General features: G+C 37.3%; 2 protein-coding genes and 1 long non-coding RNA gene across 6 annotated transcripts in view; 2 read left to right on the top strand and 1 right to left on the bottom strand.

Moving 5' to 3' along the window:
- ASB5 (ankyrin repeat and SOCS box containing 5) overlaps positions 1-19,473 on the top strand; it is a 27,892-nt gene extending 8,419 nt beyond the window's left edge. The window contains exons 1-8 of one of the 4 annotated variants that reach the window (XM_068681255.1): positions 6,002-6,086; positions 10,217-10,284; positions 13,332-13,411; positions 14,533-14,640; positions 16,178-16,328; positions 16,466-16,600; positions 18,400-18,591; positions 18,856-19,473. In XM_068681255.1, coding sequence (XP_068537356.1) covers positions 10,227-10,284; positions 13,332-13,411; positions 14,533-14,640; positions 16,178-16,328; positions 16,466-16,600; positions 18,400-18,591; positions 18,856-18,983 — 852 coding nt within the window. In that variant the 5' untranslated portion in view covers positions 6,002-6,086; positions 10,217-10,226 and the 3' untranslated portion in view covers positions 18,984-19,473. Of the gene's footprint in view, positions 1-5,782; positions 6,087-10,216; positions 10,285-13,331; positions 13,412-14,532; positions 14,641-16,177; positions 16,329-16,465; positions 16,601-18,399; positions 18,592-18,855 lie in introns of those variants that run through there. The other 3 variants (XM_068681254.1, XM_068681253.1, XM_068681252.1) reach the window with 3 other exon arrangements.
- On the bottom strand, positions 10,793-22,055 carry LOC137856197 (uncharacterized). Its single transcript, XR_011096277.1, has 3 exons — positions 21,918-22,055; positions 16,854-16,877; positions 10,793-11,374 (listed from the first exon to the last, which is right to left on the bottom strand). It is a non-coding gene; the product is annotated as an uncharacterized lncRNA (long non-coding RNA).
- On the top strand, positions 21,591-26,939 carry SPATA4 (spermatogenesis associated 4). The gene is made up of 6 exons (XM_068681256.1): positions 21,591-21,819; positions 21,899-22,028; positions 22,425-22,543; positions 22,924-23,144; positions 25,643-25,756; positions 26,654-26,939. Exons 1-6 carry the CDS (start codon positions 21,731-21,733, stop codon positions 26,743-26,745), a joined length of 765 nt encoding a protein of 254 aa, XP_068537357.1. The 5' UTR covers positions 21,591-21,730; the 3' UTR covers positions 26,746-26,939.

Raw genomic sequence — 26,939 nt, 5'->3', positions numbered from 1 at the left:
AGTTCTAAGCTACCCTTCTCTGCTTTATCAGCCATGGCCATGCATGGTAGAAATGCCCAGTACATTAGTTATTCCTAGTTATCCTAAATTAAGCCAATGGCTAGGATTATGCCATTTAAGACTGGCGTACCCGTCTCCTTTCAAGATTATGAGACTGGTAAATAGTATTAAGTCTGCTGTTCCCTGCTTTTTCTTGTACACTGAGCACTGTTTGGGAAGACCCGAGCAACAAGGTCCATTAAATACAACTTGGAAATTGGAAATAATGCTATGTTACACTGTTAGAGATCCACTATGTGGAAAGCTTGATTTTTGAACTGTAGCAAATGATTAGAGAAGTTTTCCTATTATTCTGCTCTAACAAGTTGCAATTGATAATGTCACTCAGCAACAGTTGTTAGGTAGGGAAGATAGGCACGAGGCATTTTCTCAACTTGCATTCCACAGAGATCACAGTTCTATTAATAAAAGCTGTATAAGACCTCTAATAGCTTCCTGGACACAATAGAGATTCATTTAGATAGGAATATTGTATGGCATACCTATTCGCCATAGCACTCAGTGTAAGGTGCCACATTTAGCATTTGTTTTTCATATGCAGCACGTAAGCTAATGGTGTAAAAATGTTTAAGATAGTGAGAATGTTCTTTTTGAAAAGTTCAGAACGGAGTTTTTTTGATGGAGCTTGTCATCCCCTCTTACATGCAGAATAACTTTGCCTAGTATGACAAATAATGGCCAAGGAAGAGTCATACTTAAAAGTAAATCTCAAGATTCTAGACACTTGCTTAGAGTGGAGCAAATCACACCAACATCTACAAGACACCAGAACCATTCTCCTCTGAAGAACATAATTTTGATACCTTAAAGGCATTTTGGTGAAGGCTATGTGATGCAACTAGACTGGCATGGAAATTCATGCAACTGGAGCTCTGACCTGTCTGTAGCAGCAAAAACCAAGCACAACTGTTGGCAAGCACTGGCTCTTTCCCCACCTTAAAGAAAATCTCTGAGGCTACAGAAGGTTCCAGTGAATGTATCTGATGGGGCCTGTTTTCATGCTTGCTTCCCTGAAGGGAAGTGAGTTATCCTATCATGTAGGTTCCTTTGTATTTTATTTTATTCCTGTCTGTATTTGTACATTAGGACCTCCTTGGGAAGACCATCACTGCAGGCTGTATATTACGATCAGTATCATTCGTGTGCACTTCCTTAATATGTGTCTTTTCTGAAGGTGGACTTTAACTTGTCACCATCACAGATCCTATTGACATGCTTGATTTGTGTACATGTTCACATGGAAATTCCCTTCATCAATTGATTTATTTTTCTGGGTGAGATGAATAATAAGATGAATAACAAGTACAAACAAAACTGTTTGAACTCTGTTGTAGCTTAAAACCTACAGGCACAGGTTTTAAAGGTGCACAGCAATAAAATGAAAATATAATCCTGGAGCAAATGATAGAGGAATCTACCTGCAAGGCCTTACAGGCAACTATTCAAAAAACAAAGCCATGAGGAAGATCCTGAACTGGGTTAGGGCAAGCTCAAATGCACCACCTGTATTTGCCTTTTTTTTTTTTTTTTTTTTACAGCAGCAGCAAGGCATAGGCATCATGGGGATACCAAAATAGCATAGCTCCCTGAAGGCGATGTTCCTTCCCGCACCCATAGGCTTGTTATGGCCAGAGTTCTGCTATTCACACTCTTCTCTTGTAGGAGATGTTCTCAAACATTTGCAATGCAAGCAAGCAGTGAGTGAACTTCTGCCAGGGTTGGATGATGATGGCTTTGGGGGAATGCATTACGTGCCTAAGTACTGAGCTCTGTTCGTGATTGCAGCAATGCTGCCTGGCTGGTCATAAATCCATTATGGCATGCTCCATCTGTTGCACTAGAGGATGTTACTTTTTGCTATGTCTAGAGCCTTTCTGGCAATAGATCTCATCTCACTCTTTAAGGCTCTCATGTTAATTGTCTGAAGATTCAATCTGGGGTGTGCTGTACCATTCCCATGTGAACTACTGGTCTCATGCCTTGGCCCTTCATGCTCTCTGTCAAAATCTGAAGCCCAGGTTTGTTTTGTATTTCCAGCTAACAGAGAGTTAGAATACTGTAAAATGGAGTCTGTAGTAGGATTGTTGGTTTTCTTTATAGTGGCATAGAAAAATAGCATTTTCTGGTTAAATAAATAGTAATCATTTAAGCATTATCTACATACATGTATCTGCTGGCATTGTCAAGATGTGGAGGACAGAGAACTGGTTGGTGACACCTGGGTAATGCCTAAGCTTCTGCTTGACTGCTAATTATATCATTGAATTGGCCATGAAATACACAAGTACACGCAAGCATCTTTTTTTTTGTTGTTATTGTTAAGGGGGTTCTAGTCCTTTCCTGTCCTGCTGCTGCCAGTTTCTAGTCCTGTTCCAGGATATAACATGGTAGGCTCCACGCAGTCACTTACTGATTATACTGCCCAAAAAGGTAGAGTGACCAATTCTAAAAGTACAAAACACTTTGGGAAGCTAAATGGCACATTAGTTGGCTTACTTCAGGAGTATGGCATACAAAAAACCACCAATCTGTGACATCTGAAAATAGTGCAATTTTGTCCAATCCTTCTTAAGATAAATTAATGTTATTGGAGTTCAGACTATACTGCATCGGGCTTCATCATGCTTCATCATGTGTTGAAAGGATTCTTTTTTTTGTTGTTGTTGTTTTTATTTAAGCATCTTTTTGTGTGTTATCGTAGTTGCCTCTGCGTGGCCTTACGAATAGCCTTGAAAATAGAGTGAATTCCCCATGGAATTTGCCCCTGTAAACTCAGAGCTGTTTGCTGACACAGAAATGTTTGAAACTGTACTGAATTTTATTTTAAAATAAAAATCTGGATAAAAACATCGTGAAGAAAATAGCTTTGAAGTTTCCTCTAACAGTTCACCTATTGGGATATAAAAGCACTAATTGTAAATCAACTGCAACGTCGTGGTTTATTCAAAGCCTGTCAGTTAAATTAAGTCAGAATTCCAAACTCATCAGTAAAATCCTCCAGTTTCCATATTTTGTAACTGTAGTGTCTGCCCCTTCCTCTTGTAGTTTTTTGGATAGTTAGCTGCATTGCTCCCATGGGTACATGAATATACGAATGGACATATACATAACATGAATACTATCCATAATTACTTGTGTACCAGGGCAGCAAAATAGTGGTTTATGATATTTTCTCCATACATAGGTGTCTACTTAGATTTATGTTACAGGTTTTGTAATGGATTTTGGAAATGTTTGTCTTCAATAGCAAAAATAATAATAATAAAAAAAAAAAAATCTGAAGAACATAATCTAGGTACCAAACCTGAGTAATTTCAAGTAGTAGTGGCTTTATTACTTAATGAGGTTGAGAGAAAACTGATGCTCATTTTAAAGTTGATGCACACAGTGCATGGATGGCTGACTTGAGCAAGATCACATAGCAATTCCATGTAAGGGGTGGAAATGAAATACCTGGTTCTTCAGTCTTACCACACGGTTTTAAGTATATGTCCATCTTTTCTTCATATCAACATCACAGTTATATTTTTAATACATTTTTAGTTGATTCTGATGTTGGTCTAGCTTTCACTTCAAAGAAAAAAAAACAACAAACACTTTATGTACGGTTTTGATATGACTTTTGCCCAGAATATGAAGAGCTTTGCCCACTTCAGAGAAACAGCATGAAGAAACAGCATACATTTTTATTGTGCTTTGATGTCCTTCAAAGTGTTCAAACTATGTTGGAATGGCAAGTGTCTATGGAATAGAGATACTTCTGAAGCTGGCAGATTTTTGGGGTAGTCTACTTTCATTGATAGCTTATTGCTTCTTATGCAGTTTTGTAGAGGAGAATGAGCAGGTGCTGCTGACTCTCCAGGGAGTCTTCTCTGAAGCCATGAAAGGTTTCTGTGTATGTGGTGTTTTTCTTGCTACTGCATGGTCACACCTGTGTGGATGGTGAGAATAATAACGTGTGGGTTGGAATATCTGTGGGAAGCAAGCAGTATGACCTGCGTCCATGTTGTTTGTGGCACTCCACTTGAAGGACCCAGCTTCACTGTCAGCTGACAGCTTCACCCACTCCTACAAAGACATGTAGCTCTTGTCTTCCCAGCCCACTGTCAATCCCTGCCCTACAGTGCCAGATGCTTTGCTTGATCCTAATCCTCACCACCTTCTCCTGAAAGCGCTGGGATTCCATTCCAAATGCAAAGAAAACGTAAAACTGAGATGAGCCTCTGAACCATGCCAAGTACAGAAATTGTCATCAGTTAATTCTCACATGGAAAATAGTGCTGATATCTTCCTGACACAGACACATGTATACATGTTCTTAGTAAGGCTTCTTGTTGATTTGCTGTATTTTCTCATACTTATTTTCTTGAGGAAGATACGATGAGTTGACAACTAATTTTAGTATTAAGGTTATATATAATGTCCACACCCTTTTGCAAAAGCTTATTCCAACTTTTACTTGCAGAGTCTGATTGCTGGATGTATAGAGGTACTTATCACAGTTGGTTAGACAGTCTGGCTGATTCAGCTAGATAATATCTGAGGAAAAGAACTTTCTGAAAAGAGCATAACCTCTGGAAGAGCACAGTTTTGTTCTCTATTGTGAGAATAGAAGTAGCCCACCTACTTCTCTTCTGTAAACAGTGTAACACTGTTCCAGTAAGACAGTTCTCATGTTCAGCAATTTCAAGGTAAAAAATTGTGGCTGCTCTTTCATCATCCCCTCACCCCACCCAACTATAAAATTGCCTTGATTTTCTTTTAAGGAAAAACAAGAGGGATCTAGAAAATCTCATGAAATACATTTGTATTATTCCAGTATCTTAGGGATTCATTTTTGTCAAGTAAAAAGAAAACCTGAAAAGAACAGTACCAGCAAACCCCAGTAATGTTAATTTCCTTCTATAAAGTTTACAGATGGCTAGTTTTTGTATTAGTAGAAAAGGTTAGTGAAGGAAGTATTAGAGGGTGGGGAGGCAGAAGTAAAGGCAGCACAACAACTTGTTATTATTACAAAGAAATCACTTAGAAATCATTTAATCTTTGTTACTATCATAAAGGAATAGCATGCTGGAATTTTATTGTGGATTGCTTCTCTTTGCAGACTTCTGTTGTGCAGTATCAGTGTGATACATAATAACAAACAAAAATGCTACTAGTAGTTGGTTGTCCTTGTTTTCATTATTTATTTAAGAAATAGCAGCTTTTGCTTCTCATGACAAGACTGCAGCCTTACTTTCATAATGGGATCAAACCCATTGAAGTTAACCAATGAAGTCTTTTTTGATAGTGAAACCATTTTTTAAAATTAAAGATGTACTTTCTAGTTGACATCTATAGGATACCTTTCTCCCCTACTTGAGAAAAAAAAATAATTTCACAGCTTCCTCTGAATTCCAAAATCTCCCTCTTAACTGCAAATTACATAGGAGTAAGGCCTGCTGCAGTAATAATTATTGTTTCTGTCTCTTACTATAAGATTTGACAATGTGATAAAAACAGATTTATTTTTTCTGTTTTAGGTTGCTTGTTATTCAAGAAAAAAAGCACTGAATACTTATGCTTTAATAATCTCTTTCTTTTTGATTTAGTTAGTGAAAAATTAACACATTCTATCCTTTTAAATCATGTAAACAGTTAAGACTCATGCTGTAGCTAAGCTGATTCTTTCTCTGCTTTAAAAATAGAAAATGCTAGAGCAATCCTTCCCTTCCCCCGCTACGTACCCATTAGTCCAAGCTAGCAAATGTTACTGAATGGATTTCAGTGTTGTAGCTATTCTACAGTAAGTACAAGAGCCTTTGTGAAAAAACGAAAGGAGGAAAAAAGGTAGTAGAAATCCATTTGTGGATGTTCGTCAGACCGGAATACCTGCAGCAATGACAGCCAGACTTCCCTCCAGAAACAAACAATGACAACAAGCACTGCTGTTCAGAGGAGCCACAATCTCCCCAAAAGACGCCTAGAAAGTATAGGGGAGTGTCCTGCGAAACGAAAACCTAGCTGGGGTATTCTGACCAGCCAAGGTTAGTACAGCAGCCATTTCAGAAACTGTGTACTGAAATACGCTAACCTGACCCAATTTACCATGTTCTAGGTCTAAACTGTTGTTTGTTTGAGCTGTAATATAAATGCATGTTTATGTTAAAGGCACTCTGCTTTCTTGCATGCGTTAACTCAAGGGTGTTGAGGATATTTCATTACTTTTTTTTTTTTTTTTTTTTTTCTGTACTCTTATCAGGTATCTAAAATACCCTTTCTTGTTTATCTGTCTTATTTGTTTTATGGCAGTGTTTAAGGCTTGACTTACCCTGACTTTTGCTGTCCGGACACAAGGTAACTGGATACTGAAGGCTAATTATTTACAACAGCAAATTAGAGAATGAAAGGAGGGGGAGGAGTAACTTTATATATAAAGAGCAGTTTATAGGTAACAGAAGCAAGAGGCAATGGAAGAACTACAAGTGACAGAATTATTGTGTCCTGAACTGAGATACTAAGGACAAAATTATAATTCTAAGGGTTTGCAAAGAAAAGTACTTATGAGGTAATTAAGTTATTGCACACAGGCAGTTTGAGCAATGAAGAACAAACTGTATTATAAAAGAAGTGCTTAGGACTGCTATTGCCTGAGTCACATTTTCCTTTTTTTTTCTTTTCTTTTTTTTTTTTTTTTTTTTTTTTTGTTTTCGGAAAACAAATGTGTAAAAGGGAGCTTTGAGTAATCATGAGAGTCTAATAGGACTTCTTCTTAAAATGGTTATCATAGTCATAAGTAATACTGACCACATCCTAAGGCTGTGTAAGGGGGGGAAAAAAGACAAAAACAATTGTATTGTTGATCTTATATGAAATTCAAGTGTTTCAAAAGTGGAGATGTTAAAATACTCAAGGAAAATAAGAGTATTAAAGAGACAGGAGACAGGAAAGAGAGATTTTCTAATGTTGTGCATAATTATGAATTTACGACGTAAAACATAGCTATATGTTACAAAAGTTCAAAATCCCAGCCAAATACAGAAAGTAAATTTTTCTGAAGATTTGATCTTAACATGGTTCAGCTACTTACAGCCTCCTTGAGACCAACTAGCAGGGTGTATGACTGATGCCTGAAGTACTAGGAGACTGCTGTTGCAATTGATGCTTCTGTTTGTCGCCGTTCACTTGAATAACAAGTATATCTAATACTAAATCTGAAGAAGGCACTTTATTTCCCTCTCTGTTCCCGTCTGTGAGAGTTACTGAATCCTGATTTTGTTCCCCAGGCACCCTAGCAGAACGGAGGAAGAGGAAGTCATACAGCAATGCATGAAATACGCAGACTGGAAAATAGGCTAAAAGTGATGGGGTGGCAGGAGGCATGTCAACGTTAAGATTTAGTAGAAGGGAAAAAAATAGAGCCAGGTTATGAAAAGGTTTTTAGCCTACTGGCACGAGGGTCCGTAACCAGGCTATTTGAGCAAAATCTCCTATATGTGACAAAAATCAGCACACACTAGCCCCAGCTTTGCTGGCCATCGAGCCTCTATGACTAGGAATTACACCACATGCTGCATGCACTCTGTCAAACTGAGAAAATACGGAGAATTCTGAGCACAGCTTGGGGCAAATTGCTGGCAGTCTGGCTTAAGGCCGAGACTGGTTTTGATGAACAAAATTACTTCAGGCAGAAATGCTCCAAAGACCCAAGTCAGCTCAGATTGCCAGTATTCCTCTTCTGTCAGCTTCTAGTTGACAGTCTGTTGAAAAACTTGTTTTAATAACAGTCCAAGGAAACAATACTAGCCTTACAATGTCACCAGCTGCTCCACATGCTTAAGTCAAATCCGATGTGGGTCTAAAAGTATCTACTGATTTAGAGGTTAATGTGATTTTAGATTTTGGTGCTCTAGCTATGGCACACAGTGTCTGAAAGCTACATTGGTCCAGAAGAATATCCAGCCTGTTGTTGATCCTCCAAAAAGACAGAAAAAACAGACTGTGCATGAGTAATGGGCAGGGGAGTTGTTGCTGTGCTCTCATGTGACAGGAGAAGGGGCCTGACATGTTTCTTCCTGGGTGTGCAAGGCCTGGCTCAGAGCCAGCAGCAACAACTGCTGCTGCTGCTGCCATCCTCACTATCATTGCCTTCACGTAGCATAATGTAGCTTCTGTTGGCACCTGTCTTTTTTTTTTTTTTTTTTTTTTTTTTTAAGGCTTTTAATACAGTGTAGTGGCTCGCATTTCTGTTAAATTGCAACAGCAAATGCTCAGGATTTAGGAATTGTTAAAAGCAATGTTGCTTGGGCCGCAGTGATTTGATCCTCTAATGCCCAGTAACAGTATTTGACAACACGTTCACCTGCTGTACTTTTCCACAAAGATCCTACTTTCTTTGATGTGCAAGATGGATGATTTTCTGAGAATGCATTAGGTTTATATACAGAAGAAATACACCCTCTATATTCTTGTATGTTGCAAAGGTTGAAAGGAATGTAGTCAATGGTAGGAATCCACAAGAAAAAAGAGCTAACTTCCTTATGCCCCATCCCTAAAAGAAAACTATGTTCTTGTCTTTGTTGTGGCCCCTGTGTGTTTTAAAAGCAGTCGTCTAACCTAAAAGTTTGTTGGTGGGTTGTGGTTACTATCTAAGCATGAAATTTCAGCAGTTTGGTGCTCTCGTAGCTATAATTAAACCATGCTTTCAACGTACACTCTAACACCTAAGTACTCCGGAGACAAAAAGAAAAAAAAACACTATTATATGAGTTTTCCAATTAGAGCCTTAAAATTCCATCTTTTGGTTCCTAGCTATAGGAACCAAAAAGTTATAGTTGCATAGAATGGATGATGCTATGAAGGTGGATTAAATAAGGGCTTTGAAGTATTTTTATGGTATTGGGAGAATGCTATTAAACAGACAATATACAATTATTAAATATTATGTTCAGGTTGGAAGATCCTACTAGATATGGAGATATAAAATAATCTGAATACTAATTCAGTGAATATAGCACCAGAATTACAAGTATAATGTGCATTCATGTCATGTAGATGGACAAACAAAACTGTGTGAGGGAAGAAGTTTTGTTTTGTGTGGTTTTCAGGAATAGGATATTGCTGTCTTTTGCAGTTGGAATGAAATCACCACATTTTGAAAGTCTATGTGATGATAAGCACTGGAAAGAATATTGGTGTGAATCAACCAAAGTTTCATTTTTTTTGTATGTGTATATTTACATGTTTGTGTGTGTATATGTATATATATATAGTTATAACACATAAAGTCAAATTAAAGCAATGATGATTTAAAATACTGAAATGAAATACCTAAATGCCACTTGAATGGATGGAATGACTGGGTCTAATGACTTCAACTAAAATGTTTTTACTTAGTATTTTACTGCTATGATTGTTTGTGCAGGAATGGCTTACAGGTAATTTTAGGTAGATGTGGAGGAGTGCAGGTTATACGAAAATGGAAGAAAATAATGTTAATGACAGAAACAGATCAAAACCTGAACTGCAAATCCCCAATTTTAGGGGTGGACTGATACTTTCACCGCTTAGATTAGTTATTAAAAACAGTTTAATAGCCCAAGAATTGTTAAGAACATAATAGGCAATAGTGAACTGCTAAAATACAAACCCATTCCACTGAGCAAATCAAGCAGCATTTGCAACATGTTGAGAATATCTCTGCTTCTTTCTTTTCTAAGAAAATAGGAAAATGACTTATAAACATTTGGCAGTGCTTCCCTTAGAAATCTCTGCACTAATAATGATGTTTGAGGATACCAACTAATTGAATGAGGTTAAAAAGGGAGGAGTTCATTTTGCAAATCTTACTCAGCTCAAGGTTCTCTTGATCTCACTAGGAGTTTCTCTTGGGTTGAAATTCAAGTTAAGCTGTCTTGGGAAGCAAATACACAGATGCTGGCACTTTTGTTACATAAAAAAAAAAAGAAATGTGGGAAAAAAAAATAAAAGGCCATTGTCCTTTAGCATAAGAAAAGAAACTGGCAACTGCACATGCTCATATCTTCAGAGCTGTGTTTACTGCAGGGTGAAAGTTCATGTTACAGTGAGCTGCTGATCTCCTTCCAAACATAGCTGGAGAGTATTGAGAACAGGCCCAACTAGCAAGAGCAGGTTAATTTATTTATTTATTTTTCAGATTGAAAGAAATGAGTAGGATTTATAATTGCAATTGGTTGGAAGTGCCATGGGGAGACGGAGATTTAGGTACTGTATGATACTTTGTAATTTTATTTTTAACTATGACTGTTAATACACTAAATATATTTATTCTTTCTTATTAGTGTTTACAAAGCAGTGCAGGCTGCCCTTCCTGGTAAACTCTATGCCAGCAAGCTTGGAACTAGTGTGGCTTCTAAATATAGTTCAAGATGCTTTGTATTCAGCGTCTGTCAGGGACTACATCAGTAGGGACTTAATACATTAGCAGTTTTGGAACAGACGGTGTTTGCTAATACTGCTGTTACAGACAACGCTGAATTAAAATTTTTCCTTATTTATATTCTCGTGAATGCTTTCTAAGTAAGAGCCATAGCAAGCTTTGTAGATTAGCAGAAGGCAGTGAGCTAGATAAAGAATTTATTTTAAGACAACTTTGATGTTTATTTATGCTCTGTATTTATTTTTAACGTATTCTTGTACCTGTGATATTTAACGATTATTATGTTTACCAATAAATTAGTTGGAATGTGAAAAAATTTTTCCAAACCTGGTTTGCACATTTTTTTTCCTGCAGTATTTTTCTTACAGATTTTCTTTCTAATAGAGGTAGTACAAACATGTAGGTTTTAATGGATTTAGCAGAAACAGTGAGCTGCTTGATGCCTACTTGAAAGCTGGGATATAAGGTGGGCCTAGATGCAAAACAGAGCTAAGAATGGGATCTGGCATCATTTGCTTTTCAAATTTCACTGACATTGTAATATTAACAGTTATTCTTCTGAGCAATCCATGGGGGAAGGAGATGGAGGAATGAAAGGTGTTTTCAAATATAATGGTGTTCAGGAATAACGGTGTTTTCAGATTCTGCTTGCATCTTCGTTTGGTTTAGAATTCTACAAAGCCACAAAATATGTCCAAAGTATGAGTACATTTAATAGGGATAAAGATTTTATAGATTTTACAATATTATTAGATTTTTTTTCCTATATAACGGTTGTGTCTTTTTCTTCCTGTTAATTTAGGAGTAGGGTAAACCATCAAGAGAGAGAAGTTCTTATCTGAGGAGAAAGGAGGAAAACATTTCAAAGGCAGCCTCTAAATGCAGTTTTTAATTATTTTTGAGGATTTTTTGCAGCTGCAAAAAGGAGAACTTAATGAATTTAGCTTCATTTGAATTAGAACAACACGAGTACTGGTTCAGATACTGCTGTAGAAGGATAGAAGGAGGAAAACATCAGTCAAAATTCTCATAGTGATTACACAAACATTCAAGCTACTACAATAGGGTAACTGTATTTGAGCTTATTGGGATGGCAGAGAGGAAATACTGGCATTTTGAAAAATCAAGTCAGTAAGATTTCTGAGCTCAGTTATTGTGTAATATTTCCTAAAATTCCAGTCAGTTTGTGTATGCCTTTTAGCTCAGTAGTTCCTACTAGAAGTAAAAATTGCAAAATACTGCATTTAACCTTGGCAAGGATTTTTTTTTAGTTTTTGTAAGTTACACCAGAAAAAAAAAAAAAGGTAACATTAACTTTTCACTCTGATTTAAAATAAATCTGTAACATAGTGGCTGCTAACAGTAATATTACAAAATTGCCCATTTAGGATTCCTTTTGTTCTCCTCATACAGTTATTTCTAATTAGAGTTCCAATTTCAATTCTTGTGAGAAAACTATGAACAGAGAAATAAATGGTAGAGGAAGAAGATAAAGAACAAAGTCACAACCATACCGTTTAACAACTGTACATTTTGGATGATTTCAGCATAATGGTAATAGCTGGCAACAAATCCATAGCATGGTTCCAAAGGTGGAACCGCAGTCTCTGCAGGTAGTTGACATAAAGTCACTCAGCTGGGGGATTGCCCTCAAGTGGCCATGATAATTAAATGATGATAAACATGGCTGGCCATTTTTGTGGCTGTCTGCTTCTAATCAACAAAGACTTTATGACTGGTGAACTAAAAGTACAGTATAAACTTTGGTAAGGAAGCCAAAAAAGTCCTAGTCCTAACCCATACGTTCATTCCAGACAGCTAGGTGAGAAAAAAAAAATCTGCCAGTGTTAGGAAGAACTGCAAGATTTAGAAAGCTGCAGGTTTCACCAGTTATTACATCAGCACCTTAGAGTTCAAGTGACTTTTTCTAACAGGAATAAATATTGGTAATTCATAATGTATTTTGAAGATGGCTCTTTCTTACATAGTCTTTCAAAACTTCATTTGCAAAATTCATACAATAAAATGTTATCAGTTATGCTTGCAACTCTGTCTGGCTATGAAAGGGCTGTCAGCAGCCAGTCTTCTAGAGGAAAGGGCAGGCTCTTCAGCAGGAACCACAGGGGAGCTCTGGGACTTGGGCTGTAGTTAGGGGTTGTGGAGTTGTGTCTTTTTTTTTTTTTTTTTTTTAATTGGGTGGGAGAGGGGTGCAGGACAAGTCTTGAAAATAAATGCAAAACTTTACTTTAAGCATAACTGCCTATTCTTAGTGCTAATAATTTCAGGACTTAATATCCTGTTCCTACTATAGCAACCTTTTGCAGTATGAATTCTCACTGTATTTCTCTTCTTGAATTTATGTAGCAGCAGATTAATCTCATCATGCAGAGGGATTTCCAAATTGTATTTCTAATTAAAAAAAAGTGCTTTCTGCACTTTTTCAGGCAGGCTTATATTTGTTTTAGGTTTAAATACTGATTTGTTGAAGCCTGTAAACTGCTATATGATAGCTGCTAAAATAAATTATATGATTTTTAAAAATAAATAATGAAAAAGTACAAGTTAGAAATATGGCAATCACTGCATCTATTACATCACAGCAGTGAAATCAATATAGCAATGTTTGTTCTCCTCTGTACTACATAATCATTTATTATAGATGTTTACAGTTAACAATATAATATAATACAGTTAATAATATATTTTTTACTGTTTATAAACTTATCATTTTAAATACAGTCTTTAAAGGGGAACAGTTATTTCCACAGGACAGTTGACTTCATTCTGTGCATTATATTTTCTGCTTTGCTCTGTGCGTTCCAAAAGCCTCCTAATTCCTATGGTTTACTCAATAAATGTTGTTATTATATAGGTTCTTGGGCAGATCGCTCACCTCTGCATGAGGCAGCCAGTCAAGGACGTCTTCTTTCTCTAAAGACTTTATTGTCACAGGTGAAGGCTGTGTTCTTAAAATTGCTTTATTTTTTAATGTTACTTAATTTCTCAGCATAGATAATTAATGCTGATTTAGTATGTTTTGCTTTGCTTTCATTCACCCGAACTTTTCAAAGCAATTCACATTTACAAATTTTTGATACAATAAGATATAATATTTAAAATATTTCTTTTGTATGTTTTAAAACCTCAAAAAATTAATCTTTACCAAAGCTGTAACTAAATGTCTATCAGTCTTCCCCTCCTGTGTGGTGTAAATCAATGTATCATAGAACTATCTGAGTTGGAAGGGGTCCTTAAGGATCATTGCTCCACTGCTTTAAAAAGTCCTCAGGAAATAGAGCTAGCCAGGAAGATACTTGTTGAGAGGTATCACTGGAAGATTAGGTTTGTTGCACAGTTGTGATTAAAAAAGGATTTTGTTAGCAAAGGGAGAGACTTTATACAATTACATGTTAATATTACAGTATTGTCATATTAGTTGCTACAATACTGATAAATTATACTAAATAACATTTGATGAATTAGCTTTTAAGAATTGAACAGTAACTACTGTAGCAAATTTCAAGAGCTTGGTGTTTTTATCAACCGACGAAGTGTTCTCCTTGCTAAAATTTATTAGATTTCTCTAGGCATTTTGAACTGTAAACCAGAGAATCTTAAAATAATGGGACAGTTTAGACTCAGGGCCTTATTGGGCTTTAAATTTTAAAGACCACCAATGGTGGAGATGCCCCAACCTCTCTGAAGCCCTGTTGCAGGGTTTCACCATCTCCACAGTGAGATTTTTTTTCCCCATATAACTAATTGGATTTCACCACATTCCAACTTGTGTCTCTTGACTTTTGTCCTGTTGCTGTCAAGAGTCAGGCTCCATCTTCTTCATAACCCCTATTTCTGGTTCTAATATAACTGATTTAAAGGAAAAAAAAAAGCCGACAACTTATTGTTATCTACGTTGATTGAAAGATTCTTTATATGCTCACTGAGGATTTAATTACTGCAAGTAGAGTTTTAAGCCTATTTAGAGTGTTATGAATTATTCCTTTGAATAGTATGAGCAAATGACTCTTAAAAGCCTCTGTGTGATCTTCATATGTCATTCATATCTTGTTTAGGGTTACAATGTAGATACACTAACTATTGACCAAGTAACTCCACTTCATGAAGCCTGCCTGGGAGATCATGTAGGATGTGCAAGAATCCTTCTTGAAGCAGGAGCAAATGTAAGGGTGTTTTTGTATGTGAAGTCCAATGCTAACTTTGGTTTAACTGAGAAGGATATATTCCTTGATTTTTTTCTATATTGATATTTCTCTGTACTCTCCCTATTAATTGCATTTATTTCATGTAATTACAGTAAGTTGATAAGTTGCTATCTGAAAGCTAGCAAAGGAAAGTGATGAGTCAAAGAAGCATCATTAGAGAGATGTAAGGTTAAAAAAACAAAAACAAAAAACATTAAGAGTAGATCTCAAACAAAAGAACAGCAACAGGAAAAATAGATGAGAGGTGGGATGGCACAAAGACAGAGTAATGAATTGGAGAGAATCTGCTAGCAGTGTGTCACCAGCCTTATTTCTCCTCTGAATTTTATTACGTCATTTATCTTTTGAACTTCTGAATGCGTCTTTCCTTGCTGGTTTCCTCTTTCACTGAGTGGCTTCTTAGAGACTTATATTTTAATATCTCTGGAAATGTTTTGTCACATTGTGCTTGTGTGCTCTTAAAATTCTTTGGTCTGAGTACAAAAGAACATTGGCTATTTTTGGTACTCCTGGTACAGACTCCCTGTTATCCCAAATCAAAAATAAGAATTCACAGACAATTTTCACTACAATCTGTGCTGACATCAGATTCCCCATCAATTATAGTTTCCCAAATCACTGATCTTTGTAATGGAAATATTTATTGTCCTTTCAATTAAATTTTGAGAATCATCTAGAATATGTGTAAGTAATAGAAAAAAAAACAAACATAGTTGTGTTCCAAAAACTAATTCCTGTCCACTTCAGCTAGCACAAGGATTCTATAGATACAAAACTATAGACACTATAGACAAAAAATATAAGAACAAATTTTATTTTCCTATCTTAATTTTTTTGTAGTACTTTTAATTGTTGGCATGTGTTTGGGGACGCATGGAAGAGGATAGGCAAGAGTCCTCTCTCCAAATACCTGTGCTTTAGTATCACTAGCCCTCACGATTTTGCCTACTCTCTCTCATCATTCTCTCATACTGAGAATATTCAGTTAAACTGAGGGATGGCTACATTGGTATCAGAACAGCAAGCACTATTAGCCTTGTCTTGTCCCATGAAATATCACTCCAACACAGAGATTAAAAACATAGAAGAAAATAGCAAATAATTCCCACGTGGAGCTTGCAGTCTCACAGAGCTACAGAGAAGGTCCCCATACAAGGTGTGGATTTTTTGTATCAATTAAAAGAGCTAAGTGCAATGACTTTTGAAAACAGTTATTTGCTGCCCAAATAGTCTTCAGTATACCAAGTGTATTTTGTTTTGCTTGACGTAGTTTAACAAGAATACCAGTGAACTGATTTCACCTGGGGAGTATGGTGAGAGGAAGACAGTAGCATAGGGACTGAGCAGTTAAGTTATTTTATCCTAAATTTTTATTCTAAACTTTTTTTTTGTTTTGTTTTCTTTTTATATTTTAAAGCAGTTTCTAACCATATTCTGTTTTAAAAAAATATTTTTTCTTTCAATTTTGTTCTTACCTATATTTTATGTATTCTAGGTAAATGCTACAACAATTGATGGAGTGACACCTTTATTTAATGCATGTTCGAGAGGCAGTGCAGCATGCGCTGAGCTCCTGTTAGAGTATGGTGCCAAAGCTCAGTGGGAGTCCTGTCTTCCATCCCCAACTCATGAAGCGGCCAGTAGAGGTAAGAAATTACCCTCTGAACAAACATGGAGTAGTGGACAGATGTTTCAATAACAGTGTTAAGAACTGTGTCCAGTTTTGTCAATGAGACAGCTTACTGACTGACGTTGAGCAACCTGTTCTACTTTGTACTGACAGGACACAGCGAATGTCTGGAGGTATTGATATCCTGGGGTATAGATGTTGACCAAGACCTTCCCCATTTGGGAACACCTCTGTATGTAGCATGTGTTTCACAACAGATCCACTGTATTCGAAAGCTTCTTTATGCAGGTACGTCATGATTTAAATAAAAGTACTGCTAGTTTATAGAATTATGCACGCTGTACTCACTTGTGAAGTGAGCTGTGCTCAATCAACAAAACTAGAACCCTTGCTTGCAGGGTTGTATTTGCAAGTTTACTGTAGTGTGTACTTGCTCATAATAACTTACCATATCTTTCATTATTTTGCGGCATAGCAAACATATGAGGGGAAAAGGGAACAAGACCAATAAGAATTGGTGTTCAAAATTTTCAGCACGTACCTCAGCTTTGTAGATGTTCACTTTCTGTAGGAAAAACAAAGGTAAAAATTAGCTTTGAGAAAGGTTTTTTTGTTTGTTTGTTTTTTTTAATATAGTAACCATTGTGTTTTCAACAGATTTTTTTTAGCAATGTAGTCCTACACTTTTTCATTCTTCAGCATATTCTAATTGATCTTTTTTACAAAACATAGAGGCCGAGCTGCAAAAAGAAGAGGTAAGGCAAATGGCAGTTAGTTTTAAACTTCATTTTATGTAGTTAATCAACAAAAACATAAGTTGGAGGTTCAATTTCTTTCAGAAAAAGTCCAGGGACATCATCTGCAGAAAGGTTTATTTATTGCATTTCAGGCAATGAGATACAAGGTTTTTGCATCCTGCAGAATGTTTCTCCAAATATCCTGCAGAACAACAAATGAAAATATATACTTGAATAATTACAGCCTTGCCATCTTTGCACTTTTTTTTTTCTAGTTAATTGCAGGTTACTTAAGCGAACAGTTAAATTATTTCTTTTGAAGTCAGTTTCTTTGTCTTATTAACTATCCTATTTCATGATTTCTAGGTTTAAGAGTCCCAGAAATAAAACTAACATGTTTTGGGATTCGAATACTACCACACAATAAAAACTGTAACAGGACATTCTAGATTCATGATTGCCCTAATGTAGAATGGGATATGTAAATTGACAATATAATTAACTATTTATATCTATCTGAATTTATTTGATCAGTTTGTGAGAGTGTATTAGAAAGTGAAAAGCAAATAGACAATGAAATTGGCAAGAGAATTATACTGGGGAAATATTCTCAAGTTGTTAATACTGCTAACAGTGACCTATTTGGACTTCAAATTGAATTGCTAGGCCTGTGATATTTTAAAGTTATTTTATTCACATGGGAATTAAAAGGGCCAAAACCTTTTTATCAGTTGGAAAATTTGGCACAGAAGCTAATTTTTGGTCTCAGTAGGTCTCTCAATATTTATTTATTTATTTATTTATTTTTAATTTTTATTTTTTCATCTTACAAGGTAGTCTAGAAAACTATTGAGGTAAACCTAATTTTAGGAGGGATTAACAGCTTGCTTATCAAGGAAGTTATTCCATACTATCTATTTTGTTTAGCTCTTGTGTGGACATTTTTTCACGAATAGACATTCATTATTGCAAGTGTGTTTAGTCCATTTTAATTGAAATACTCCAGTTTAGAGATTCTTTTTAAACATTTACATAAGAAAAGTTTATTTTTACTTGTAGCAAATTTTCTTATACATGTACTTTTTATATTTTTTTTTTCACCTTTTTATAAAGTGATTTCCCTTAAAATCCAGTTCTCTCTAATAAAACTATCTAGGAAAAGTATATGGGATCAGAAGAATCACTAATATGATTAGCTATTGTTGTAAGCAATAAAATTAATCAAATGGCTAAAATAAGTGTTGGAATCCCCAGACAGTGGATATTTTTTGTTTTTTAGCATCTTATTTAGTCAGTTGCAATTTTAATTAATCTCTTCTTTACATTTCTTTACACACATATACCCACCAGGTGCCAACGTGCAAAAAGGAAAGCATTTGGAAACTCCACTCCACGCTGCTGCCCAGCATTCAAGTACAGAGATCGTAAACTTACTCCTTGAATTTGGGGCAGACATAAATGCCAAAAATACAGATTTTGAGAGGCCTGTAGATTTAGCTGCTCCAAGCAGTTTAGTGGAGAGACTGCTGCTACTCCATGAAGGTAATCAGATAATTTCTGTGTGCAGGTTTTTTATTTAAAAATAAATTATTTGCTGAACCTCCCTGACCTTGCTTTTTTGAATATCTGCCTGTTTATTAATAAGGTTTCCCCTAGTCTTTATTTCTGAGAGGGGAAAAAAGCCATAAAGGAAAATAAAAAGGATAAAGAATTTACATTAGAGATACCATTATTGTGCAAGGCTGTTGTAAATCAAAACAGTGGCTCTTAGATAATTACACATCTCTCTCTTTTTCTTCTTTGCAGCCACACCTTCTTCTCTTTGCCAGCTCTGCCGACTACGTATCCGAAATTACATGGGAAGAGCCAGACTGCATCTTGTGCCACAACTCCAGTTGCCAACAATACTGAAGAATTTCTTACAGTATAGATAACGTAGTAATTAACCTTTAGATGCTTGAATAACAAATACTTTTTCTTCTTTCTGTTTATTGTATATTTTACCTAAAGAACTGCTGGGCAGAAAAAAAAATGCCTTTTGCATATTACTTTAAGAAAACAAATCTTTGACACCTGGTGTTGATATGTAATAATAATTGGGAGCCATTCAGCAACTGGTACCAAGGTGCTAATAAGGCTGAATTGAATGTGTGCTGATACTCTGGGAAATGATTGTATAGCTTTAGCTTAACACTAATTACTAATTAGCTTTAGTGCTGTTAATTTTAATTGTATTTATACTTTAAAATTTGTTTGACACGCCTGAACTGCAAAAAGTTTCTTCATTATTATTTGTTAAGTTTGTCCATTTGGAATCATTATTTTATGTGTTTTTAAATTTCTGTTTTTTGTGTACCTAAAATTACTTGTTAGTAGGTACGCTACATCCATTGATTAAAAAAAATAAATAAATAAATACATATCCATTTTTCTTCCTTTTCTTTATATAGACAATTCATTAATGACAGTGAAAAATTCGCTTAATACTGCCTGTGCTGTGAACTGGAATTCTGTGCTATGACCTTTTTTTTTCCAGACATGCATAGTTTCTAGATTCTCTAATTTAAAAATTAGTAAAGTTACAAGTCTACAAACTCTAGGAGAATATCCCTCAGAAGCTTTAGTTCTGAGATACTTTCTGGTACCCTCTTGTAACAGGATTCTTTGGGCTCTTTCCATATCTTTTCATAACAGTACTCTATCATAACTTAGGGACATATTAATTATTTGCCTCCGAGAATGACATGATTGTAGGGCATCTGCAAGATTTCTTAAGGCTACTACATCTTCAACCTTAAGTTCAGGAGGTGGATGCAATTGATGTATTTCCAAATACATCAATTCCCTGTAATGTGGCAGGTCTCACATTGAAAAAGCTATTATTTCTTCCACTGTCTATTTCATAAACAGGTTCCCAACTCCAAAAAAAATGTGTTTCAGAATCCCAGAATGCAGGCATTTCTGTGACCATACTGAAATTATATTTTTCAACTCTTTAGCCAGAGAAGGGATGCAGACAGCTCCAGGGGACATCAGAAAATCCAAAGGATTTTTACTGCACTCATGCTCTTGCATGGTAATGATAACTAGTCCTATCAAAAAAGGCAATCTGACTAGATAATCAAAATATAGCACTCCTAATTTTGTCTTTTAATTTGATCTTCATTTGAGAACTTCCTAAGTGACAGGCACTCAGTTCCTGCAAACCAAAGCATGATACCTGAAATTTTACCACTTGCCCTCGTGATTCACCTTCTTCCATTCCTTTTCAGTGACTCCTTTCAGTAGTTACGTTACTATGGAAAGATGCTAAGCGAGGAACTAACTATAGAGGAAGTTTTCACAAAGAAGAATGCTTACTCAGTTGCTAATTTATGTGCACCTAATAAAATCCAGCTCTCTGACCCTTATACTTGTTAAAAGGAATATTAATTTACATCTGCTCCTTGCAAAAAGCTCCAGTGGGAGCCCCTTCTGGAGCCCCTCTAAAGGCAGGCTAGATGCGTTAGGACCCCATACTGTGCATACTCTTCTTAACAGAAGTTAGAGTACATAGTGAGCAAGTTCAGTAGTTTTGTTTTCCACCCAGAAACTAGTAATCTCTTGGTTTTATGTACAACACCATTACTGTATATTACTTCAAGAAACAACCACAGCACCACTGGAAATTTATATACGGAACACGATCACTCAGGCTCTCATCCTCAGGTGTGAACTTTTCAAATTTGACTCCGGAAAAATGGCATGAAAACAAGTTACTTTTGCTGAGAGTTACATTACAGTGCCTACCATCTTGTCTCACCTCCCCTAGGTATGTTCACATGCTCACGGCATTTGCAGTGTCTATTACCACTGATCTCTGCAATCATCCAAAAAGCAAACAAGATCATTTTAACTGCTTGCAGCTATTGGGATCTGTTTCCTCTTTACTTCTACAGCATGGTAGCCTAGCAGGGAGACTAAACCCCAACCAGCTGGCAGTAGTACTTTTATGCCTTCAATCTCAGGTAATGTGCAGTTCTCCACATAATCTTTAATCTTCTGCTACCAGATAATAACATGAAAATAGAGTCACTTGAGCCAACTGAGCCAAGTTGGACAGGAATGGCTTCTGTTACTATGTAACAGGGACAAACAAAATAGGGAACGTGGGTTGCTGCCCTGGCAGGACTGCGGAGTGGAACAGGTCCTTGGCAGAGCAGACCACTCTAATGCCACATACCAGAAACACACGCTAACAAAACAAACGACCTTAGCGGGCCGTCAAATCCTTTCCAAAAAACGATCCTTTGTTTAGCCAGAAGTTGAAGAAAACTGTCACGTTTGTACAGTGGGGCTCTGAGGGGTTGAACTCTTAGCATGACGTACATTTTAGCTAACGTATTGAAACATCAGGAACCAGACCTGAAACAAACACTGAACCAAGCCAGAACCCTGGCAAAGAAAACTACTACAACACAGCCAGTCTTACAAGGAGCCTTCTTCGCCAGCTGCCCTACCTTTGTATGAACAAAACAAAGGCGCAGTGCGGCCGCATGGGGAACGGCGGAGCGACGAGGCCCGTCCCGTTCCGCGGTGCTGCCAGCGCCATAGCGCCGCCCGCCGCGCGGCCCTGCCCGTTGCGGCCGTTGGGGCCGTTGCGGCCGTTGCCGTGAGGCGAGGAGCGGGGCTCGGCGCCGCCATGGCTCCCCGTCAGCCCGGGCTGCCCCGGGCCGTGCTCCGCTGGCTGCAGAGCCTCGACCTCCCCGCCTGCCCCAGGCACTGCCGCAGGTGCGCCGGGCCGGGCCGGGCAAAGGGGGGTTCGGGGAGCGGGAACCGGTGCCAGCGCCCCTTCGTGTTGTCTCGGCAGGGACTTCTCCAACGGGTACCTGGTGGCGGAGATCCTGGCGCGCTACTTCCCCGCCGAGATCCGGAGCCGCGCCTGCGGGACCGGCAGCTCGCTGCCCACCAAGCTCAGCAACTGGGCCCGGCTGCAGCGGGTGAGGGCTCCGCGCTGCAACGCGCTGTGGCCTCCCTCCCCGCCCCCTAAAATTTTAATGGGCAGTTTGGGGCTTCTTAACGAGGCCTAAAGTGTGTCATTGGTCATTTTGAGCTCCTGCTCCACAAGAATGAGGTGTGTAAAACTGGCACAATTGGGATAAGCTGCTGCTGTCGGGAATGCTGGGCTTGTTGTCCTCTTGGTTGGTACAAATTTCATGCTGAAAGCTTGTCATGGTGAAGTAACCTTTCATGGGACAGCAAGAAAAATCTCATTTGGGGTAACAAATTCAAAGACAGGCATCTTTTTTTACTTGGTCATGCACAAAGATACATGCATGTGTGTGTATATATATATGTATGTATATATATACGTATTTTTTTCCTGTCGCATAAAGTTTTTTGCAAAACACAACCTCAGCGTGGCCCAGGAACTGATAGAGGGAACAATTCACTGCAAACCAGGAGCAGCAGAAAGGCTGGTGCAGGACATCTACTCCCTGCTGACAAACAGATGGTGAGTCGATGATGCCTATAGATGGCTTCAACGGTGTTGATCAATCAACGTTTCTTATCGTATCCTAATTTGGCAAGAAATAACACAGTCATAAACAAAAAATATATTTTAATGTGAAATTTGACTCTGGAAGAAGACCTTGAGGAGCTGTAACTGAGTGGATTGAGCCCACAGCCCTGGGTACTGACTGCTGCTTGATTCCGTTCAGCTCCTAGACTGGCTCTTTACATATCATTTTGGTTAAGCTATTAGTTTGTGTATTGGTTTCTATTTGTTGAAAATGAAAATAACATACATTATAGAACTGCAAAAACTAATATTTAGCCATTTCTTGCTGTAATTAATTCCCAAACACTTTTTTTTTTTTTTTCTCCCCGCAGTATTAAAAGCCTTCAAGACAGGGAGATTGATTTTACAGACTACTGTTACCAGACACAGTTACCAATGGTTGCCAGATCAACAGCTTCCAAGGCTATAAAGAATAACATTAGGCTGACAGAAATAATGATGGAACCCAGTGTTACCATAAATAGACAGAAGGCTAATGCCGTCATTAATATGCACATGAGAATGAGAATGCAAGAGAGGGAAGAGGATCCACGTGAGTGTTTCTCTTGTTTTTTATTTTCCCGAAGCAGGACCAGAGCTTGGGATGGCCACATTTTCCCATAGCTGCAGCTCGAAATTTCTGAACAGCAGCTGAAGGCAGCAAGTAGCTGGCCTGCTTTGGTTGTCTTTGTCGTGCTTGCCTCAGTGTGGCTGGGGAGTACTGTGAGAACCTTTAGATGTGATGCGTTGGGAGTACAATCTTTGAATTTTTTCTGAAGTTTCATGGTTGATGACCACTGTGTGGCTGCATTCAACGTTCCTTGGGTAGTATATCAATGTTATATTATTGGAGTCAAATTTAATTTTAATAACACTTCCACCATTAACACAATTAGTACTTACCTCTGATACTTCATATTACTGAAAGAAGCTGCAGAGTTCTTCACCCTTCTTTGTTGAAGGAACATCCAGAGATGCTGTAACTTAACATTGTTAGTCTTTGAAGAAATAGACAGCTCTGGGTTCACGGGGATAGCAGTGGATGGTGTATATCTTGCCTTTAGCCAAGACCTGCAGTCAGTGTCAAATTACTGAGACATAGAGTGGAAAAGTGGATGACAAGGTGGATGGAAAATTGGCTGGAGTGTCAGATTCAAGGAACTGGTTGTAGACAAAGTCTAGATGAAGTCTGGATGATGGCCTCTTACGAGTGACTTGCCTCAGATATCACTTTTTGGGCTAGCACTGCCTAACGTCTGTATTAGTGACTTGGATGGTGTGATGGAGGGCACTCATAGCAAGTGGGGGACATTCATGCTGGATGAAGGTCCCTTCAGGTTGAAAGACCACAGCAGGCTGGAGAAATGGGCTGACAGGATGTGATGCTTATCACAAAGTCCGGCCATGGGAATGGAGTAAGCTATGCACTGCTATGGGCTGCAGGCAGCCGCTTAAAGAGGAGCTTTGCAAAGAATGGTTCCTGGTGGACAAGCTGAATAGTGCCTTTGCAGCAGTGGAGGCCAGCAGCATCTTGGGTTGCTAGTAACAGATCAATATGTCAGTCATTTGGGAATTGATTTTTAGCACCTTTATGGCACTTAAGAGACTGCATGTGGGGTACTGTCCTCAGTTTTGGACCACCCAGTACAAAACACAGGTTATCATTCTGGAGTCAGTCCAGGAAGGGCCACCATGGTGGTTAGAAGGCCGGTGCACATGATGTATGAGAAGTGGAAAAGAATTGGGTTTCTTCAGCTATAAGATGATGTGAAAGGATAATATAACAGCTGATTATTTCCTCCTTTTGTTTATTAGGTTAATTTGACTTACTGGATAAGGAATCAGACCAGTTATTGCCTTTCACTGGCATTATCAAATGATCTTCAACATTCAACAGTGCAAAAACATTTTAAAAATCAATTATTATAATTCTATTCATTGTAATGTTTATTGCTCTTCTCTTCTGCAAGACAAAGGATAAGACCTTCAAAAAACTCAGTCTTGCAGATGTTTGCACATACATCAGTCATGGATCAGTCTCATCACAACCAGTTCACCCATACTGAGGTTTGAAGAGATCATCAGGCTATGTAGTTCAACCTCCTTTGGTCAAAGATGCTCTGTATCAATTAAAAAATATCAAGCCTATGCCTATGGCGTTTCACAACTTAGATTGAGTTCTGTGGTTTGTTCTCATATTGAAGCCTTTTTCTACACTTCTGTGAATTTTTAGTACCCTTCTGAAAATGCTGGCACCAAATCTGAGCCTAACATTACAGGATTGGTCTCTTCTATGCCATAGACCAGGGCTGAGGTCTCTTCTAATTTTTTTCTGTTTTGTGCATTGCATGTACTGGGAGTATGAGTTCTGAGAGTTCTTCCAGATTCTTGATATCAATGGTAGTTGCAGGAGTAAACAAAGCTTATGCAGACAGAAATCAGAAATCACATTTCAAGTAGCATTTCTTCTAACTTAATCTTTAATGTTTTTGAAGAAGCTTCAGTATTCTGATCAACAGACAACAAACAAATAATTTGTTCTGGATCCACATCAGGATGTATATAAGTTTTCTGTTTTTTTTTTTTTTTTTTCCCTGTTGTTTTTTGTTTTATCCAGTAGAGGACCTACTTTTCTAAGTAGTATGTTTAACTACACTGACTTAATGATTATACTCTTGAAATATTTTGAAATTGTTGAAATTCAGAATGTGTGGTTTCAAGACATACCTGTGCAATCTCAACATTTTATCTCATGCTAATTTATGAACTCATGCATATTGTGTCCCAAAATGCTTACGTTAATTTTATTTTTTTAAACATATGAAAAATACTATGCTTGAAAAGAAGATACAGGGAATTTTTACTATACAACCTGTTTAATAATTCCCCTTCTCTTTAGAGGGTTTATTTTATTTTTATACAGCTGCCATGGTTGTCTGGGTGTTTAAGTCAAGTTGGGGACAGTAACTGTTTACAACTAAATTGGGGGATTGATCAACTAAGTGCTTGACATACTGCTGAAATGAACAACTTGTGATTTTTGCTTTAAAGGACGGTTTAACATTAAACGAAGTTTCAGACATCATACAGTTTACCATCTTAATTGCACAACGTCCTCTACAAACATAGCTAGTATCCCAAAGGAAAAAGCATTTGCTCCATCATGTAAGTTTTTTTCTCACATCATTTAAGATCTCAATTTAATCTTTTCAGATTATAATGTTGGGTGGTTTTGGTGTACTTTAGCTATACAGGCAACCAAGAGATTCCATGTTTAAAAACTTGGAAGAAGTCAGCTACAATTTCTTAGAAAACAGAAAGCTTAGAGGGGTTGGGTATTATTTTTTTTTCTTTTAACATAAAATTGCTTCAAGGTTTTCTCTGGTCTTGCAACTGCAGAAATTATTCTGACATTCAAAAGTGCTTCTCTTACTTTCCTCAGAACTTTATTTTGAATACATTCACCATACTGAAATAATTTTTTTTTCTGCTCGTTACATAATGGAGATCTTCAATTTGTTGAATGTGTGAATGGGTAGATGTGGTCCTTACTTAAGCAATAAGCTTGCCTGCATAGGGAACTGTAGAATTTAGTCCTGGAGAAGTGGGAACTGAATCAGCATAGTCAGCTCTGTAGCAAATTACTAAGCCTGGTGTGTAGGTACGCTGAACCACATGATGGGCCTAGGCACACAGATGTCATCTTGTTGGGCTGTTTTGGGCACTGATAACAATAGTCACAAATCGAGCTGACTGATCAGTTTACAGCTTGTTTGTATACGTTCTTCCATTTTCCCATCAAGGATAGTCTGTATTAATTTAAACAAACATACCCTCAGAAAATAGTAGAGCTTCGACCTCATCTGTAGGGGTAAAATGGTGCCTTCACAGGGGAAAATGAAGCCTTCTTTAAAAGCTTAACCATAAGTTTGTACGCTACATTTAAATCTGATTAAAACAATGCTTTGACCTTTAAATTATGGCATTTTAATATTTCTAATCTTCACACCCCCTCCTTTTTTAAAAAAAGTAATTTTACGTTTTTTTCTGAATCACTTCTAGATTCCTCAGGAAAGACAGACAAAACAGATGTGCATTATGAAGAACTCCAAGAGCAACAAGCTGACAGATCCTCTGTTATGATGGTTATTTAGCACCTTCCAGGATACCACTGAACGGATTAACCAGAGAGATGTGGAACTTTGAAACACAAACCTTATTCCAATTACAGTTCTGTTGACTGTATAATCAACAAAGAGAAATCTCAGTTTACTGCCTGTTAGGGAACAATTCCATTTTAAGCCAAATAAATTGAAAAAGCTGGTTTAATAGTAGTCACATTCTACAA

The sequence above is a fragment of the Anas acuta genome, chromosome 4 (genome assembly GCF_963932015.1).
Source record: "Anas acuta chromosome 4, bAnaAcu1.1, whole genome shotgun sequence".
In the NCBI taxonomy this organism is placed as follows: domain Eukaryota; kingdom Metazoa; phylum Chordata; class Aves; order Anseriformes; family Anatidae; genus Anas; species Anas acuta.
The sequence above is the reverse complement of the archived record's forward strand: the minus strand, read 5'-3'. Positions and strand labels throughout refer to the sequence as shown.

What these genes read in the sequence shown, in the direction of transcription:
- SPATA4 (XM_068681256.1), top strand. Translation starts at nt 21,731, where the DNA reads ATGGCTCCCCGTCAGCCCGGGCTGCCCCGGGCCGTGCTCCGCTGGCTG. An exon ending in TGCCCCAGGCACTGCCGCAG is followed by an intron (nt 21,820 to 21,898) that starts GTGCGCCGGGCC and finishes TTGTCTCGGCAG; the next exon opens with GGACTTCTCCAACGGGTACC. An exon ending in AAAAGCATTTGCTCCATCAT is followed by an intron (nt 25,757 to 26,653) that starts GTAAGTTTTTTT and finishes AATCACTTCTAG; the next exon opens with ATTCCTCAGGAAAGACAGAC.